Source organism: Littorina saxatilis, linkage group LG17 (assembly GCF_037325665.1).
Source record: "Littorina saxatilis isolate snail1 linkage group LG17, US_GU_Lsax_2.0, whole genome shotgun sequence".
In the NCBI taxonomy this organism is placed as follows: Eukaryota; Metazoa; Mollusca; class Gastropoda; order Littorinimorpha; family Littorinidae; genus Littorina; species Littorina saxatilis.
Genome location: NC_090261.1, coordinates 48,289,532 through 48,307,318, shown reverse-complemented (window position 1 = coordinate 48,307,318; position 17,787 = coordinate 48,289,532). Strand labels below are relative to the sequence as shown.

The following is a 17,787-nucleotide window of genomic DNA, read 5'->3' as shown; positions in this document are numbered from 1 at the left end:
AGTAACTTACGTTTTGGCCGCCTTTTTTCGTTGGTCAGCATAGCTGTCAAGTATTTAATGTGGCTAGGCCTATGTTATGTTGAGGTAAACTTAATGTTACCTTCTACATACCTTCTACTTTGTTAGTTGGTAAGCTCTTTCCTTTTTGGTCATTAGTTTGACAGGAATGTCGTTGTAGTTACTGACTTTTCGTCCGTTTTGGACTTGTAAATTTTCCAGTAACTTTTTGTCTGGCCCCCTTTTTGTTGGCCAGCATGGCTGACATTGGTCAAGACTTAGGTCATGGATCTACCAGACCGTTTGTAATTGTTGTTGTTTCGGACTATGCATGTAATGCCGTTATGTCCGTTACTTATTCTGCCCCATATGAACACTTTGATTGTATCCCTTTTATGTTTTATGTTTTATGTGTGTCGTCCTATACAATTGTTGTTATAATCGTTTACAGGCAGGCAGGGTGTGCCGAAGAAAAATTTCCATTTTTATGTAATATTTTAATGGACAATAAAGTGCTGTTATTGTTATTGTTGTTATTGTTTGGGGGGCAGGTAAGCATGTTTTTGTCTTCTTTTTCTTCTTGCTGTCCCTCTTTTAGGCATCGGAGCATGGTGCTCTGGTGTCTATACTGCTTAGCTCTTTATTTCCAGAGTTCCGCAGTTTGGGAGAGAAGAATTGCATTCTACGCCGTTTGCCAGCGTCGTTTTTCCCCCGTCCGTGGGTGACGCTCGTTCCTTGGCGTTCTGTGACGTTGCCGTCTGTGACGTTTTCCAGGGATTAGCTTCCTGTTTTTTCGTCGTCTACTGCCGTGGTCGGCATGGACGGTAAGTTGAACTGGTCCAACAGCCCTCGTGAGGCGACCGGACACTACCTTTTGGGAGACAGTTCTCTGGGGCACTTTCACAACTTGCATTCTACTGTTCTGTCTCCTCCGATGTTCCCCCCCGAGGGCTCGGCCGTTTCAGAACAGGAGCGGCAGCTGTTCTCGGCTGCTGCGCTTCCGGTTCCCACCGGAAGCATAGGTCCCCCACCACATGTACACTCCGATGTCTGTGCTGGGGTTGACCGGAGACTGGCCTCCGGGCTTTATGGCTTCCGCCCTCAGTCTACGCAGCCCTCGTTTCCGCAGTGTGCGGCTTCGTCGGTTGCATTTCCGGCTTCGTCCGGATACACAAAAACTTCTGCTCTGTCTCCCCCCGGTTTCCGGTTATCCCGTGCATCGTTTCCGCCACTGGTGACTGTGACTTCGGTCCTTGTCCTTCACTCGACCACTCTGACGTTCAGTCTGTGGCTAGCGAACAGACATATTCGGGATTTCCGTCAAAGCTCAGGTTGCTCTTGAAGCTGCGGCGGAAGTTTTTTCCCGTTATTTTCCGGAAGGTGCATCAGCCGTTTCGGCTTCCTCTTTGGTTGCCCCTTCGGCGATGTCGGACTTCCGTTCCGAGAAGGAGGAGGATTTCTGCTTCCGGTTCGAAGAGTCCCCTTCTGTGGCATACCACCTTTCGCAGGTTTTGGTGAGGCCATCTCATGCCTGAAGTGGTATTCCTTCTGTCCCTGTTCCTCTTCTTGTTCCTCAAGGCAAGTTCCGGAACAGGCTCAGCCTTGGCTAGCTACGGCTACACAGGCTTCTACTTTTGTTCCTTCTGTGTTTTAGAAGTTCAACTTGCCTAACTCTAGTCGGAACTTGCATTCGTACGTTGCTTACCACCTCTCTCAATTTTGGCTAGTCCTCTCCTTCTGGCAGAGGGTTAGTTTATGTTCCGGTTTCTTTGCTGTGGGCTCATAGCCCAGCATTTTTTTTGGCAGCTGAAACTTTCGTTTCTTTCGTTTACCTGCGTTCGGTGGGTACTTCGGAACAATGGCTGTCCTACGGGCGTCATGGCTCTCAGCCTTGGCCTGTTCAATAGTCTCCTGCATTTCACTGTGTGACTATGGCATTTCCGTTTCCTGTGACTTCGGATTTCTACTCTTTCTTTCTTCACCCTCATCCTGAGCATGAGGTGAGTCAGAAGGATTTCCGTTAGGTCGGGTTTCCTTTTACAGTCACCCTTCTACCACAGGCAACTATGACTACGACGTTTGCCCGTTGATCTCCGTGTCTGGCCCTCAGTCTTTCAGAGGTAGACAGACGCGTTCTGGTTTTTCGCCCAAACTCAGGAAGGCTCTTGATTTGGCCACGAATGTAAACTTCCACCGCGGACACTATGGCTTTTAGCCATTTTTTGTTCATGGTCACCGGTCACACCAGGCTTCGACCGCTGTAACTTCCGCACTTTCGATTGCTTACGTACAATTGTAAGTCGCTGCCTCCTCGTACTATCTCTCTCTGCTCTCGCAGGGACGGGTAGAGGATAACTGGTGACCATCTTGGTTGAGGGCAGCAAGACTACTGTTTACGGCACCCTTCTCAAGCATGCTTTATGGGTGACGATGTCAAAGATCGCAGTCAGGATTTTTCTTTGACGTTTTTTCTGTCACTACCCAGGAGTACTATGAGTATTGCATTGGTTAGATTTGGACTCTAACGCAGAGAAGCTGTACAGCGTGCCTTGGAGGGTAAGCGTTTCTTCACGTTCTTCGAACTTTAGGAACGCTTATGCTCTTTATGGAGTTTTTTCCCTTCGAGTTGGACTCTGGTACCTTGTACTCAGGTGTCTCTCTCTCTCTTTTGTGTGGAGATCGGTCACTCTTCTCTCAAGCTGACCTCTATCTCACAGGCCTTGTCGGGCATTGGCATTTCCTTACAATAGAAAGGGGGGGGGGCAGATTGTCTTTCCCCTCTACTCGGCTCGGGTTCATTTATTCCAGGGCTTGGGGTCTCTTCCTGTGCCGTTTTACGGTCCGGGGGATTGGACGAAGTGCTGGGCACAGCTTTACTGGCTCTCTGAAGTTGTCTTTAGCAAGTTTTGCCTGGGAGACATGTGGCTGTCAATCAGGATGATTCTCGGGTCTCTTCCTGACTTGTTGGCAGCGGGCCAGTTCCAGGCAAGGGTGTTAGAGTGAGTTAGATTTTTCTTTCCCACCGGGCCCTTCCTGACTTGTTGGCAGCGGGCCAGTTTCTGGCAAGGATTTTTTGAGTGAGTTAGTTTTTCTTTCCCACCGCCTTGTTGAAGCTATCTGCTATATGTGATTCTGAGTAAGAATATGTAATTTAATCAAAAAATTTAAACGTAATTTTCATTTGATTAATATACTTACCCGAATCACATAGTTTATACCCTCCCACCTACCCCGCTTATGGTTTTTTAGTTTCTTTAAAGCCGTATGATCTTGGACACGTAGTGATAGAGGTAGTGACGTAGTACATACCAATGGGAGGTAACTCTCAGAGTATGTGCTCATTACCATGGCTATTTTTAGCTCTTTTGGTGATGGGGTTGCTTCCCTTTAAAAATGTTAGACGGGTAAGCCTTTTCAGACCTTAGCATCTCAGACTGTGTCAGTGCTATATGTGATTCGGGTAAATATATTAATCAAATGAAAATTTACTTTTAACATTTTTGATTTAATGATGTCACTGGGGAGCTATGGTGACAATTAAGGTATAACAGATTTCCTCCTCATGCGAAGAATGAAAATGTGGACAGGTTGTTTTTTCAAATACAATCAACCTTTTATTCTATATTTTCCCACTAAAATGTGGACAGGTTGTTTTTTCAAATACAATCAACCTTTTATTCTATATTTTCCCACTAAAATGTGGACAGGTTGTTTTTTCAAATACAATCAACCTTTTATTCTATATTTTCCCACTTGTATAACATTAAGCACAACCACACCATTGAACGTGGCTTGTACCACAGTTGCAATTATTACCATAAATGAAGTACAAGTATAAGTTTCAATGAAAATATTGGCTTGCAATTGTCTCCACATAATATAATAACAATAACGATAACAAATACTGTATGGTCTATTGAAATAAGTACATTACAAAGGAAAGATATTCCTTTTGTTTCAGCCATGAACACCACCACAATAGTGAATATTGCTATAACCGAAGTGTTTTCCATGCAAATGCTTCCTTTAGTTGTCTCGACGCAAGAATGGATATTGCTGTAAATAAGGAAATGCTGGCTTGTAGTTGTAGGTATAGTTCCACCACAATAGCCAATATTACCGTAAATGAAATACAGGTAGTTTCACAGAAAACATTGGCTAATGCAGGTGCCTAGATGCAAGAAGACAATGCAAGACGATGCAAGAATGAATATTGCTGTAGATAAATTATCAGAAGAAAATGCTGGCTTGTATAGGTATAGCTCCACCACAGTAGCCAATATTACCGTAAATGAAATACAGGTAGTTTCACTGAAAACATTAGCTTGCAGGTGTCTTGACGCAAGAACTTTGAGGACGATGCAAGAATGAATATTGCTGTAAATAAACGATCACAAGAAAATGCTGGCTTGTAGGTATAGCTCCACCACAGTAGCCAATATTACCGTAAATGAAATAGTTAGTTTCACTGAAAACATTGCCTTGCAGGTGTCTCGACGCAAGAACTTTGAGGACGACGTCGACGACCAGGTGAAAGAGGAGGAGGAGAAGCAGCTCCTGGAGCTTGAGGAGCGCGAACGCAAGGACGATGAGCTGAGAGCGTCCAAAGGGGAAAAGAAATTGTCCAACGCCAAGAAGGATAGCACCAAGCTCCCAGCTCCAAAGAAACCCAGCTGTAAGTTCACAATTAGAGTACTTTAAATTCTTCTTCAGATGAGCCAGTCATGCCAAAAGAGGATGTTCAGAAGTAGCTGTCAAAGTTTGTATGGGCTTTGGAAGAGTTACTTTCCCTTGTTTTTCTTTGCTTTTCCATAGAAACACTGAGTCAAGCTACACGTGACAGTGTAGGGCAATTCACTTGCGAACTGGGTGTCTGCACGCGATGAAGATCTGTGCCAGTGAAATCATGTGAACGACTGACATCCCAGTGGGGGATAAGCGCCGATTTGTGCTTCCTGCACTGTCCGCTCATTATAACACTCTTTTTGTTCAAAAGTATGCACATCAGAGCTGACAATCCGCATTGGGGATGTGATCGCATCCCTCAGTGCACGTGTGGAGTGACCACATGTGGAGAAGTCACAGGTAGCTTGACTCAGTGTTTGCAAAGAAAAGCAACTCGACCACAACCCATAGAAACCCAAAAGTTATTTTTGTAATTCGTCTATTGCGGTGGCCCTTGAAGGCCCCCAAACCCCAAAAGTGAGAAAAATGGGCTCTTAGGCCAACAAAAAAAAATAGTCTGTTTACGGTAACCCGACCGACCCTATTTTTTTCGCGTGACCCTAGACTTTTTGGGGGCATTTGGGGGGAAAAAAAAGAAGAAAAAAACCCCCGTAAAAATATGGTTTTTTGGGGGGGGGGGGGGGAAACCCACCTACCGACCCTATTATTTTGGCCTATGTTACCGTAAACAGACCTCTTTTTTTTTTTTGGGCCTTAAAGAGAGGGAGCAGACCTGGGAACCCATACGATTTCGCCGTATTTTGTACGCATGATTGTCTAGAATACGAGCAGTACGGTCAGTGGAATAAAATGCAACGGGAAAAATTCCTAAACTACTTTTCTTCGCAAGGCATCCGGAAGCTGATCCAGTATTTTGACACATGATTACAGTTTTTTTAAGTAAGCATTGAAAGAACATTTGTTTTAAACGTGTTGGTAAACTTAATTAACAGTGTGACGGACGCGTGCGAAACATGTTTGAATTATGGATGTTCAAATGATGTGTAGAGTACGCTCATTTTTTTTGAAAATGCATAGTTTGCTTGAGAATACTCCAATTGCAAAACAGGGGTTCCCAGGTCTGAGGGAGTCTTAAAATTGAGGTAAATGTGCAGGCTATTTGAAGAGTAAATCTAAGAAAACACGAAGAAGAAAAAATCTTCATTTTGAAATGTCTGCAGCCTTTTTTTTTTTTCCCCTCCTATTTATTCTGAGAAAACAAGGGCTGAAAAGGGAGGTCATCTTAAATAAATGTTGGGTCTTACGATGAGGGTTCAGTATGGATCTCGGTCCGACTGTTCTTTAGTCTTGAGTGTTTTTAATTATCCTTGCAGTCTTTCATTTATTTATTTTATTTATTTTATTGTGTGACAGTATCAGGGAGCAAAAGAGAACTGCTGGGGACCAATTCCAAGTCAGACATTCCACGCCGAGAATCTAGTTCTAAAACAAGTGCATCCACCTCCGGGTTCGGTCAGTGTCAAGGTTTTGTTACTGGTTCTTGGTTCCTTGTTCATTTCGGACGCTTTGTTGCGGTTTGGTTGGAATTCTTTGTGAGTTATTTTTGGTTAATTGTTGGTTTTTTTTCACGGTTTAGGCATGTTGTTGTCATTCTTTGTTATTAATCACAGTTGGGATTCTTTGTTAGTGGTTTGGTTAATTATGATTCTTTGTATAATGTTTGTAGTTCTTTGCTAGTTGTTGTTTTGGATTCTTTGTTACTGGTTGGTTGGGGTTAAATAAATGCTACTGGTTGTTTAGAATTCTTAGTTACCATGCAATTGGTTGGATTTTGGTCTTTTTATTTTATCATGGTTATTTAATTCGTTCATTGGAATATTTTGTCACCTAATTTAAGGAGAAGCCTGGTCAAAATAATAATGCAACAAGAGAGTGTAATCACTGAAACACACAAATGGATATTAGAAAATGGGTCTTCATCACCTTCTCATACCTCTGGTCTAAGAATGTTTGCTTTTAAACAAGATTTTGTTTGCTTGTTTGTGTGCTTGTTTGTTTGTATTTTATTGTTACATTTCTTCATTTTTGTACACAAAGCATTTTGAGAGACCTCGTAGGGAAAAGACAAAAAGGGTTTAATTTTTGTCTTATTAATTAAGGGCAATTCCCAAAAATATGCTCACCTAAGCCTGAAATTCAAAATGGAATTGACGGCTTTTTCACCGTACATATGCCATGAGAGATGTTTATATAGTTACTCATACTATTCATCGTTTTCCTCTTATTCACTCCCCTTGCATTCCGCCATTTTGTTTTTGATGCCATTTGGGAACGCGCCGAAGTCAATGTATGACAACTTTTAAGAATGTCATCGCGTATGCTAGTTTTCATTGTTTTGGTTTCAAAAATTAGTCAAAGTTGCCAGAGAAGCCTTAAACTATCGTTTGATCTGTTTTTCAAATATCTAATGATAATACTTTTTGAGATATATTCGAAACATTTTCCACTCCAAAATGGTGCCACGTCAGTGACGTTTTGGGTATAAAAACTTTTTGCCGCGATGAACCGATCGGTTGATTTACTTCTTTTTTTGAGTTTTCTTAGCTTTTCAATGGAGGAGTCCAACCATGTGATTTATGTTTGTTTGTCCCCATTTTGTTGTGCACAAAGTGCGTCACTGACGTGGAACTGTTTTGTAACGTCTGTGGCACTTTGGTTCCATGTGTACTTGTTACAGGTAGACTTTAACACATTTCTTTGTGATATTCTTTTATTTTCTAACTCAGGTAAACACAGTTGTCACTGGAGAAAACTGAGCACAAAAAGGAGATCATTTGGCCTTTATTTTTAATATTTAGTGCAATTAAACCGAGTGATTTGTAGGAGATATGATCCCCAAAAATGATCAAAACGCTTTTATAAATGTTTCAGGTAACTGATCATCTTAAAGGCACAGTGCAGCTCACAGCCTTCGTTTTGCGTTTTTGTTGCAGCTGAGTGCATTTACAGTTCAAAAATCCTCCTATGGTAGTAAAACAAACCCAAAACTACCCAACGACGACATCTGTGAAGCTCGACAGTTTCTTGTTCACGCGAGTGCATACATTAACCTAGTTATTACGTGGTGTTTGGTCGGAGTTCGATTCAACTGAGTGATTCCGGCCTCCATTTTGTTTTACACAAACTCATGATGACGTCTGACATAGTTTGCTAGTGACGTGTCTTTTTGTGCATGATGTGGTGATCTACCTGATCTAAATTTAGATCCAAAAATAGGTCAAGACCAGCCGGGTCCGAGTACGAAATTAATTCGTAAACAAATCGCAGTTCTTGACTCTTTGGGTGCAAGTCAATGAAACTTGGTAGTTCTTCTAACGGATAGCTGCCTGAGGTATGACTAAAAGCCCCACGGGCTCCATGCACCTGGATTTGACAAGTTCAGTACCTTTAAGTAATATATCATAGGAAAGGTAAAACATTTAACTGGTTAACCTTTCAGAGATGACGTCATTAGGTTGCTACGTCATAAATGACGAGGAATCAAAATAGGTCACTTTTGAACTATGCTTCAAAACACTCTTTTGTCAAGCACCATGAACAACTCCACTTCTGTGCAAGAGTGTACCTAGGTAATGACGCAAAGGAAATTTCTACAAAGGTGAAGAAAGTTACATGAATCAAAGCTGCTTCATATTCTACAATCGGACAAAATAAAACGGAAATCAAAACTGGGGAAAAAAGGAACAACTCTGAATAGCCGAAAAGACTTCCGGGAACTCTTCAAACAAGACGAATGTAGCTGCTGTATCAAAACTTACAAAACTAAGATTAAACGAGTACATATGAGTATAAAGTGCCTGACTTAAACTTTCATATAGAACAGTCCGCAGAATTCTACACAGTGACCTTCAGTTTAAAAAGTTGGCCGCAAAATGGATGCCTTATAAGCTGACAGGGAAACAGAAGAAGCAACAGATTCCTGTTGCACGTGATCCGCTCATTCGCTTTGAACGAAGTAGACCCAAACTTGTGATGAATGTAGTCACTGATAATGAGACTTTGGTTGCCTTCTATTATATTGCCAGAAAACACAAAACAAAGCGCGATTGGACCACAATGACGTGACGCACCAAATTTGTATGCAAGGTTTTCAAAGTAGAAACAGTGCTATTCGCTGTATTTTGCGTTCACCAAGGTTCTGTTGCTGTCGATATTCTGTCAGCTAACAGAACTGTCACTGTCACATACTGCGCAGAAACCTTATTACCCAAACTTACTCACGAGTTCAGCAGTCAACGACTAAACTGCGAAACCAAGACTTCCCTTCTCTTCCATGACAATGCTAGTCTCCACACAATAAGGGCTGTAACTCCATTCCTTAAAGTCTAAATAATCCCATCTTTGCCTCACACACTCTACAGGCCTGATTTTACTCCTTGTGATTTCTGGTTATTCCCTCTATGAAAACAAGACTTTGTGTCAAGACATTTTATTGTTTCCAAGACATCAAAAAAGGTGACAAATTTGAGCTTAAAACCAACCCCAAATAAGGCCATCTTAAGGCGTCTACTTTGCTCAGGCACTTGTGACTTTGCATCGATGTGGAAGGAGAGTATTTCTAATGGCTACTGTAATTTGAGCCAGATACGCCAAACAGTCTCCGCGAAAATCACATTTAATCATTTTGTTTGGATCATACCTCGTAGCGCTAATTCTCATGCAACGATGTTGGAGTTTAGTTATGTACAGATTTACAATTAACGTGATATTCTCGACTAACACCAACAAAACATAAAGTGGAATAGTGTGTTGCACATTTAGGATCTTGTCAAATGTACATACTCATTTGTTTTACGTGAGTGTATAATGGTTGTTAAATTGCCGGGAAGAAATAGACAGCCAAGAACGTCAAAATAATGACTGCTCAATACAAAACCGTTTAAATGACGTTTTCGAGCTAGAATCAGGAGCCATTTATCTTTCTGATGATATGTACCTGTTCGCCCGCCACGTTTGAATGCAATACTTTGGAAATAAAGGCGTTGTCTTATGCGTATGAAAATAAAACCGAGTGACCTTGACAGGTGACCTTGAGAAGTGACCTTCACCCGGAATACTTTAAATATGTTTGCTGGAGGTGTATGTTTCATTGATGTGTATCAATATATGTAAAAAAAATGTCCAATTCAAATCATTAGTTCAATGACGCTACATATTAACCGCTTGTGGGAAGGATACATTTGATATTAATTGCAAATTTTTTCATAGTTCAGTAAGTATGATATGTCTTGACTATGATCTACCAAAAATCACATGATTTAGTTGCCTAAACTCATAGAATTTTAGAATTTCGCTTAGTGAGTGAAATGCAGGTGAGCATTTTTGCCACGTCAGTGACGTTTTTTCAAAATCAAGTTAAGTACCCTTAGCTATTTTTACATTAACATTTTTCACCTTGGGTAGGAAGGTTGTCATGTTTGGGGAAATCTCTGCACAAATTTGAGTAAATTTGAGTTAATAAAAGCATCATGAATATTGCTTTTATGGCAAATAATGTCTGATTTTTTGTGCGAATGCCACGTCACACTGACCCTGGAATTGCCCTTAAGGCTGGAGTATACACCTGAGGCCATATTTCAAAGTGGTTAGGCAGTTTAAAAGGTTTGCTTTTATGTTAGTTCAGTGTTTTGTTTATCAGGAAAAAACAAAATGAATAGAGCTTGTCGCGCAAAATTTTGAGATAGCGACTGAAGTTTGAGCATAGGTATGAGATTTTTTCACGCAAACCCTACTGAAGAATTTGTGATATTGTATTGTGAATATGTGAACAAAAAAACTATTGGATGATCACAAACTGAAGAAGAGAAATAGGGAAGCAAAATAGAACATCAAACATAGTGATTTTACAGGTGAATTTGGAAAAAAAACTCTTTTGTATCCATTTTTGAAGCCCAATTTGAAGCATGGAACACAGTCAAACATAAATTAAAAGTGTTAAAGTGGTTACAGTGTTCAGAAATAGTGTTAAATAACAAGTAGAGTTATCCCTCTTCACAAATTTTAAAAGAAATACACCTCTTGTCGCGCACAATTTTGAACTGTGATGCTTTTACTACCCCCACCCCCTACTCATTTTTCAGAAAAGAGTGCATATTATCTTCCAAATAGACAAGCAAGGTAGTCAGATGATCAAAACTTAAGAACAGAAATAGGGAAGCAAAATAGAACATGCAACATAGTGATTTAACTGGTGAATTCAGAAAAAAAAAACTTTTTTACTCATTTTATTAGCTGAATTTAAAGCTTGGAAGACAGAAATAAATAAATTAAAAGTGCAAAACTGGTTACAGTGTTCAGAAATAGTGTTAGATACCAAGTTGAGTTATCCCTCTTCATCACAGTTAAAAGAAACGCACCTCTTGTCGCGCAAAACTGTGATGCTTTTACTACCCCTACCCATTCTTCAGAAAAGAGTGCGTATTATCTTCCAAATAGAAAGGCAGTTTTACAATAAATTTGATTTAGAAGACTCATGCCTGTACAGGAAAATGGCCTTGTAACGGTGACAAGAGCGCAAGGTGACACCGTTCACATTTGCCCCATTTTCCTTTCAAAATGCTGCATGGTGCGCACATATTTCAAATTTACAGGGAAATAAGTCGGAAGGATTGCCATTAAATAAGAAGCCTAGCTGTTGTACTCAGACTACAAAATTAATACTAATTAGACCAAGAAGATTATATGAATATAGATTTCTAAGGTTAGGCAGATGGTGTTCGTTGTGAATTAACACTGTATCCATGTATATGCATGTGTACTTTGCTACATACAAGTGTATGTATTATGTGAACAGATGTTTTATGTATCTTAATGTAATTTTGAATATATTTTTCTTTTTTCTCTCATATATCTGAATTGTAGTATCATTGGTTCTGTGTTGCTGTGTTTCTGAGTTTTCCTTGCAGGACCAGGACTGAATCTGTTCATGACTGTACAAAATTAACTAGTGTTGACTGTTTGTGACATATATTGATTGTGTTTTGGAATGAATGCAGTGTGTAACGGCAGCTCAGCGGGTCACGGGCAGCAATCACAGTTGCCGCTCATGATCAAATCCAAGTCCACTACGTCCATTCCATCCCTCTCCCACATACCTCGCCCAGGTAAAGAGCATCCCCCTCCCCATCCCTTTTTTCTGCTTGGCCGAAAAGCAAGGCTGTGAATGATGAGGCTGGCTGATTACATGTTGTAAATCAAGCTCAGGATCAGTGTTGTCTTGCTGCATGGAGAATTAATCAAATTAATGGACGATGTTCGAAAATAACTTTGTCCGGATTTCCAAGCGTTGTGGAAGAGCTGCATCCCGCTTTAGGTGACACTTTATCGACCACGGCAAGCGATCATTGCCGCAATAAATTGTAAACTCTGATGTGTATATTTTGAAAAGGAATGGGTTTATATCGAACGGACTGTCAATGAAGTTACAGGGGTGCAACTCTGCCGGCTACACGCCGGCAGCCGGTTTTTGGTTTCATCAGCTGCCGATGTTTTTGTTCCAGGAGAGGGTTTTTTTTGGCATTTTAAATACTAAAAAAGCTGGACCCCAACTTTTGCCGGTTTTTGGAATTGTCCAGGTTGCACCCATGAAGTTATAGTATATACATCTGATTTGTTATTCGCTGCGATCATGATTTTAAAGGGTAGACCACTAGTCATTGTTCGTCAACCTAAAGCAGGGCGCAACTCTTCTACACCACTTGAAAATCCTGACAGTTTTTTTTCTCTCCGGAAAACGTTTTTTCAATGGAATATGTTTGGAAATATCAGAGATCTAAGGAGTCTGTTAACGATGAGGCTGCCTAACTTCATGTTGTAATTAAGCTTAGGCTCATTGTTAGTATTTCATGGAGAATTAATTCTATGGGGTCTTTGGAAATGCCTGAGAGTTCTGTGCATTGTGGCTTGTGTGGTCCGTGTGCATGCGCGTGAGTGTGTTTTGAGTTATAATGGAAATCACTGTGTTCAGATTCATTTCTTTTTTTCTGATGGACTACTGCTCTCTTGGGAATAGTCTGTGCAGGTTAGGGTTTTTGTGCTTGCGTTTGTAAATTTTATTCTTCACGTTTACTCTTACTTCTGTTCAGCTGCCTTAGAAAGATCTTTTGTGATTTAGGGTTTGTGCGTGCATGGGGAATGAATTATTAGTCAGATCTACTCCTTTTGATTTGTGCTAGAGTCTGTGGGTGTCTTGTGCAGGCTAATTGATTTTCGTGTGCATGCTTTAGACATTTTTGGCAGAGAGAGAGAGAGAGATAGTGTGTGCTTGTGTGAGTGAGTTGTGTGTGTGTGAATTCATGTATGTATGTGCACGTGTGTTAACTCATGTGCACGCTCATTTGCATATCTGTGAAGATTCATGCAGATTGCCTGCTCTGAGAAAGAAAGATGCTGCTTTGATCTCCAGTGACCTCCAGAAATTATCTTTGGTCTTGAAAGCATCTCATGCATGGACAAGATCTCATGCATGCTAAAGAAATTAATTCAATGTGTCTTCAACAAAGACTTTTTGGTTTAAGTAAAATTACTTATTTTGTCCTGCTATCTGGTTTTTCCCTCTCCTGATTCCAAGAAGGAGAGATAAAACGTTTAAGCAGAACAGACAGAAAAGAAGTTTAAGAAGTAGAAGAGAAAAAAAAAGCAAAGGTCAAAAGGGAGAAGAAAAAAAAAAGCAAATCAGAAATATTAAATGGTGCTTCTATGTTGTTTGTTTTGGATAGACTTTTTTTTTTTAGGTCTGCTGCTAAAGCAATAGCTACAGCATCACGAATCTTTTTAAAGATCCTAACTATGAATTCACCACTGCTGTGAAGATATCTTTTTTGTCTTTCAATAATTTTCACTTGCATTTTTATTTGGAAAAGGTGCAAAGTTCTTCTTGAGATACCCTGTGTTAAACTGTTTCCTTATAATTACTGGAAGTGTTAATTCTTTGCATCTTAATTCTTACTAATACAGATGTTCTGCTGGTTTGAAGCTGATCCCTGAGCTGAAGACTAAACGATAAAACGATGTGAATTGTGCTGTAATGAGTTTGTTTGAGTGTTGCACGCAGCTTCAATGTTATAGTGGAACCCTCTTTTAAGTCCGCCAAAAATCAGGTCTTAAATGGAGGGAGTGTTGAAATGGGGTCAAGTGTACTGTGCACGCATGGCCACAACCACAAAGTCTGAAAAAGCAAGGTCTTAAAATGTGGGTTCCACTGCATTAGTGAGGAATAGCAGGGGATACTGGTCCATGGACGGACAGGGCTATGTTTGCATGAAATCAAATGTACAGTTGTTTTAAGGAATCATATTTTTCATGAAGTGTGTGTCACTATGTTATAAGAAAAAGACGTTGAACTAATAGTAATCGGACCTTTTTTTGCAGTTTAGTTATGTCTACCTTGAGCACATTGTCTTTTCTGCCGTTTGATTGTAGCTGATAACAATGTTTTAATGTATGAAGTTGATTGAATTATACATTTTTATGAATTTCTTTGTGAGGATTGACCCATTTATAGAGATAATATCTTAATAGTATTTTTTTTTGTGCTAAAGGAATGTTTATAAGAGTAAAAAGTGGTTATTTTTGTAACAGTGTCTTTTTGTTACATTTTTTTCGTTATTCAGCAGGGAACAATAAATCATCTGTCTTTAATCATCAATTTTTTCATTGGTCTGTGTAATTGTGTCTTTCTTGCTGGAAGGTCGTCCAAGCACACCACCACGAAAAGAACAGGGATCTACCAGAATACCTGTTTATCATTCCTTGCCGCGTTCAGGTCGGTCCGCTATTTTCTGATTGCAGCCAAGAATTTATTCTCCTCTCTCTTGACGTCGTGTGGATTGACATCTGCCTGCTTGTCAGTTTTGTGTTTCATATTTGAAATGCAGCCTCAGTGAATGCCTTCTCTGTCGTCTTAATGCCTGTGAATTACAACCTTGATGTGCTGTACTTTCAATATTACTCGTGCTCTTTTTTTGTAAGATACTTCTGAATTGCATGACCCAGTGGTATGTTTGTAATGATCGAGTTTTGTACATGTATATTAATGTGGATGCATGAGTGTCATTTTGTGTTTGTTTGTCACAGTGTATATAAATATTCTTTCACAGACGCAAATAACACAGACTGTATTAAACTCTGCATGATGTAAGGAACATCTGGGTGTTCAAAATGTGTGTACCTCTTATACTTTTGTTGTGGGTATATTTGTTAGTTGGCAATTTTTGTTCCCCTAATTGGTTATACCTATTGTACCTATTGTCTTATTCCTGCCATGTTTTAGGTGTGTTTTTACATTTTATTTATTCTTACACTACATGCCTTTTATGGTCAATGTTTGTGTAATAATGTAGAGTGTGTACCTTTGTGGTGTTGTTTTTTATAATATATACTGGCATTTTCGGATCTTAATTTTGTTGTACAGGTCTTCTGAATTTGTTGTTATAAGCTTTGCACGAAAACCTGCAGAGTGGTTTCTTGTTGTTACCTATAAAGTAATCATCAAGCCATTCATACTTTTTTTTTATCTTGTAAAAAATGGTAGTTTATTTTTGTTTTTGTTTATTTGACTTAACAGATTATATGTTACATGTAGCAGTGGTTTTTGTTGACTCACATGCGAAGCAAAAGTGAGTCTATGTACTCACCCGAGTCGTCCGTCCGTCCGTCCGTCCGTCCGGACATCCGGACGTCCGTCCGTCCGTCCGGAAAACTTTAACGTTGGATATTTCTTGGACACTATTCAGTCTATCAGTACCAAATTTGGCAAGATGGTGTATGATGACAAGGCCCCAAAAAACATACATAGCATCTTGACCTTGCTTCAAGGTCAAGGTCGCAGGGGCCATAAATGTTGTCTAAAAAACAGCTATTTTTCACATTTTTCCCATTTTCTCTGAAGTTTTTGAGATTGAATACCTCACCTATATATGATATATAGGGCAAAGTAAGCCCCATCTTTTGATACCAGTTTGGTTTACCTTGCTTCAAGGTCAAGGTCACAGGAGCTCTTCAAAGTTGGATTGTATACATATTTTGAAGTGACCTTGACCCTGAACTATGGAAGATAACTGTTTCAAACTTAAAAATTATGTGGGGCACATGTTATGCTTTCATCATGAGACACATTTGGTCACATATGATCAAGGTCAAGGTCACTTTGACCCTTATGAAATGTGACCAAAATAAGGTAGTGAATTACTAAAAGTGACCATATCTCATGGTAGAAAGAGCCAATAAGCACCATTGTACTTCCTATGTCTTGAATTAACAGCTTTGTGTTGCATGACCTTGGATGACCTTGGTCAAGGTCATGTAAAGGTCAAGGTCAAGCATGTGAGTCATATGGGCTTTGCCCTTCTTGTTTTGTTTTGTTAGAAGTCAGTCAATAAAGTCTTCAGGAGCTTATAATTATATTTCAATCAAACCTGCCCTGATGACCACCTCTTAATAACAACCACCTACCCAGCGGTTACAAAAGGATCGGCAGCAATTTTGTCCCCTATATAATTAACCTTGTGATAGAGAGTTATGTCGGGAAGGATAATGTGGTATTTATGAATTTTGTATTGCTTACCATTGCTTTTTGCATCTATCTAAGTCATGAAATATGCATGCTCATCAAAGTTTAATTAAAAAACATGTATCTTTTATTTTGTTTTTGCTCCCATGGGGTCGCCTTCACGCGGCGGGAGTGTTTCCACAGAGCTACCCCACCCCTTTACTTCTCTTCTTTTGTCTTATTTCTGCCTTACCAGTCCTTTCACTTATATTTCCTTCCAAGAAAACTCTCCCTACTATTCCCTGCAGTTTTCCAATTCTTTTCTTGTTGTCTTATTTCTACCTGACTGGATCCATCACCTTTATTTCACTTACCAAAAGTCTTCTTTTCCACATCCTTATTTCTCTGCCCCCCGCATGTCGTAAGAGGCGACAAACGGATTCTGTTTCTCCTTTTACCCTTGTTGAGTGGTTCTTGTATAGAATATAGTCCATGTTTGTAAAGATTTTAGTCAAGCAGTATGTAAGAAATGTTTAGTCCTTTGTACTGGAAACTTGCATTCTCCCAGTGGGGTCATGTATTGTGCTGCGTTGCGGGCCCCTGGAGCAATTTTTGATTGGTGCTTTTGTGAACGGGAAACACTTAACAGGTGGCTCTATCCCATCTCCCCCCTTTCCCCTATCCCATCTCCCCCCTTTCCCTCGTCGCGATATAACCTTCGTGGTTGAAAACGACGTTAAACACCAAATAAAGAAAGAAAGATTTTGTTTTTTATTTGAAGCATTTATTTAAAAACAAATTTGAGGGCATCGTGATGGTGAAATCTTTCTTGTGCAATTGACATGTCCATCGTTATGCTCAGTTTGCCATGATTTTGAGAAGGTGTATTAGCAACACATTTGTGTACGGTCAGTTATTTAAATATCATTTCTTGCATGTGTCCTTGATAAACATGTTGCAGTAATTATCTGTTATACCTGTACAGGGTTGAGAAATTTGTAACTGACAGCTACTTTTGTATTGGACATAATATACAGTGAAGTCCGGGTACAACGAATCTCAAGGGAGATACATTTTAGTTCGTTATATCAGCAATTCGCTGTAGAGTTTTCAACCCTAAATGGCCTTAAGACAAGTTTTCCGGGAAGAAGGTCAGTGTCTATAAACAAGGCCACCCAGCAGATCGTTGTAGCCTTGTGACTTTTAGAGACAAAGCGGCTCTGGGGTGAAAACGTGTTGTCTGCCGGGAAATCAATGGCAGTTTGTTATAAGAGGGATTTCGTTATACCCAGGTTCGTTATAGCTGGATTCCACTGTATGTGGCTTAAGATGAGTGATTACTTAATCATACAATCCCTTTATCACTTTGCAACAGATTTGTATAATTGACTTGTTTTTTCTTTTTCAAAACATGATCTTGTAAAAGAATGGTACCTGGTTATTACAATGATATTCCTTTTTGCTGTCCAAAACTCATGGCGGGCTGATTTATTGCACATGTAGCACGTTTATGTCTTCCTGTCTTCTTTTTTCCCTTTTAATTTTAAATTGTGCTG

At 39.9% G+C, this 17,787-nt stretch overlaps 1 protein-coding gene and 1 long non-coding RNA gene across 2 annotated transcripts in view; one reads left to right on the top strand and one right to left on the bottom strand.

Annotated features, from left to right (window-relative positions):
- Window positions 1-17,186, bottom strand: part of LOC138953632 (uncharacterized) — a 91,557-nt gene extending 74,371 nt beyond the window's left edge. Inside the window, exon 1 of the long non-coding RNA XR_011451575.1 lies at window positions 16,948-17,186. This is a non-coding gene — a long non-coding RNA (uncharacterized lncRNA). The remainder of the gene's footprint in view (window positions 1-16,947) is intronic.
- Window positions 1-17,787, top strand: part of LOC138953631 (serine/threonine-protein phosphatase 4 regulatory subunit 4-like) — a 117,472-nt gene that overhangs the window by 92,320 nt on the left and 7,365 nt on the right. Inside the window, exons 19-20 of the mRNA XM_070325508.1 lie at window positions 4,486-4,672; window positions 6,097-6,195. Coding sequence (XP_070181609.1) covers window positions 4,486-4,672; window positions 6,097-6,195 — 286 coding nt within the window. The remainder of the gene's footprint in view (window positions 1-4,485; window positions 4,673-6,096; window positions 6,196-17,787) is intronic.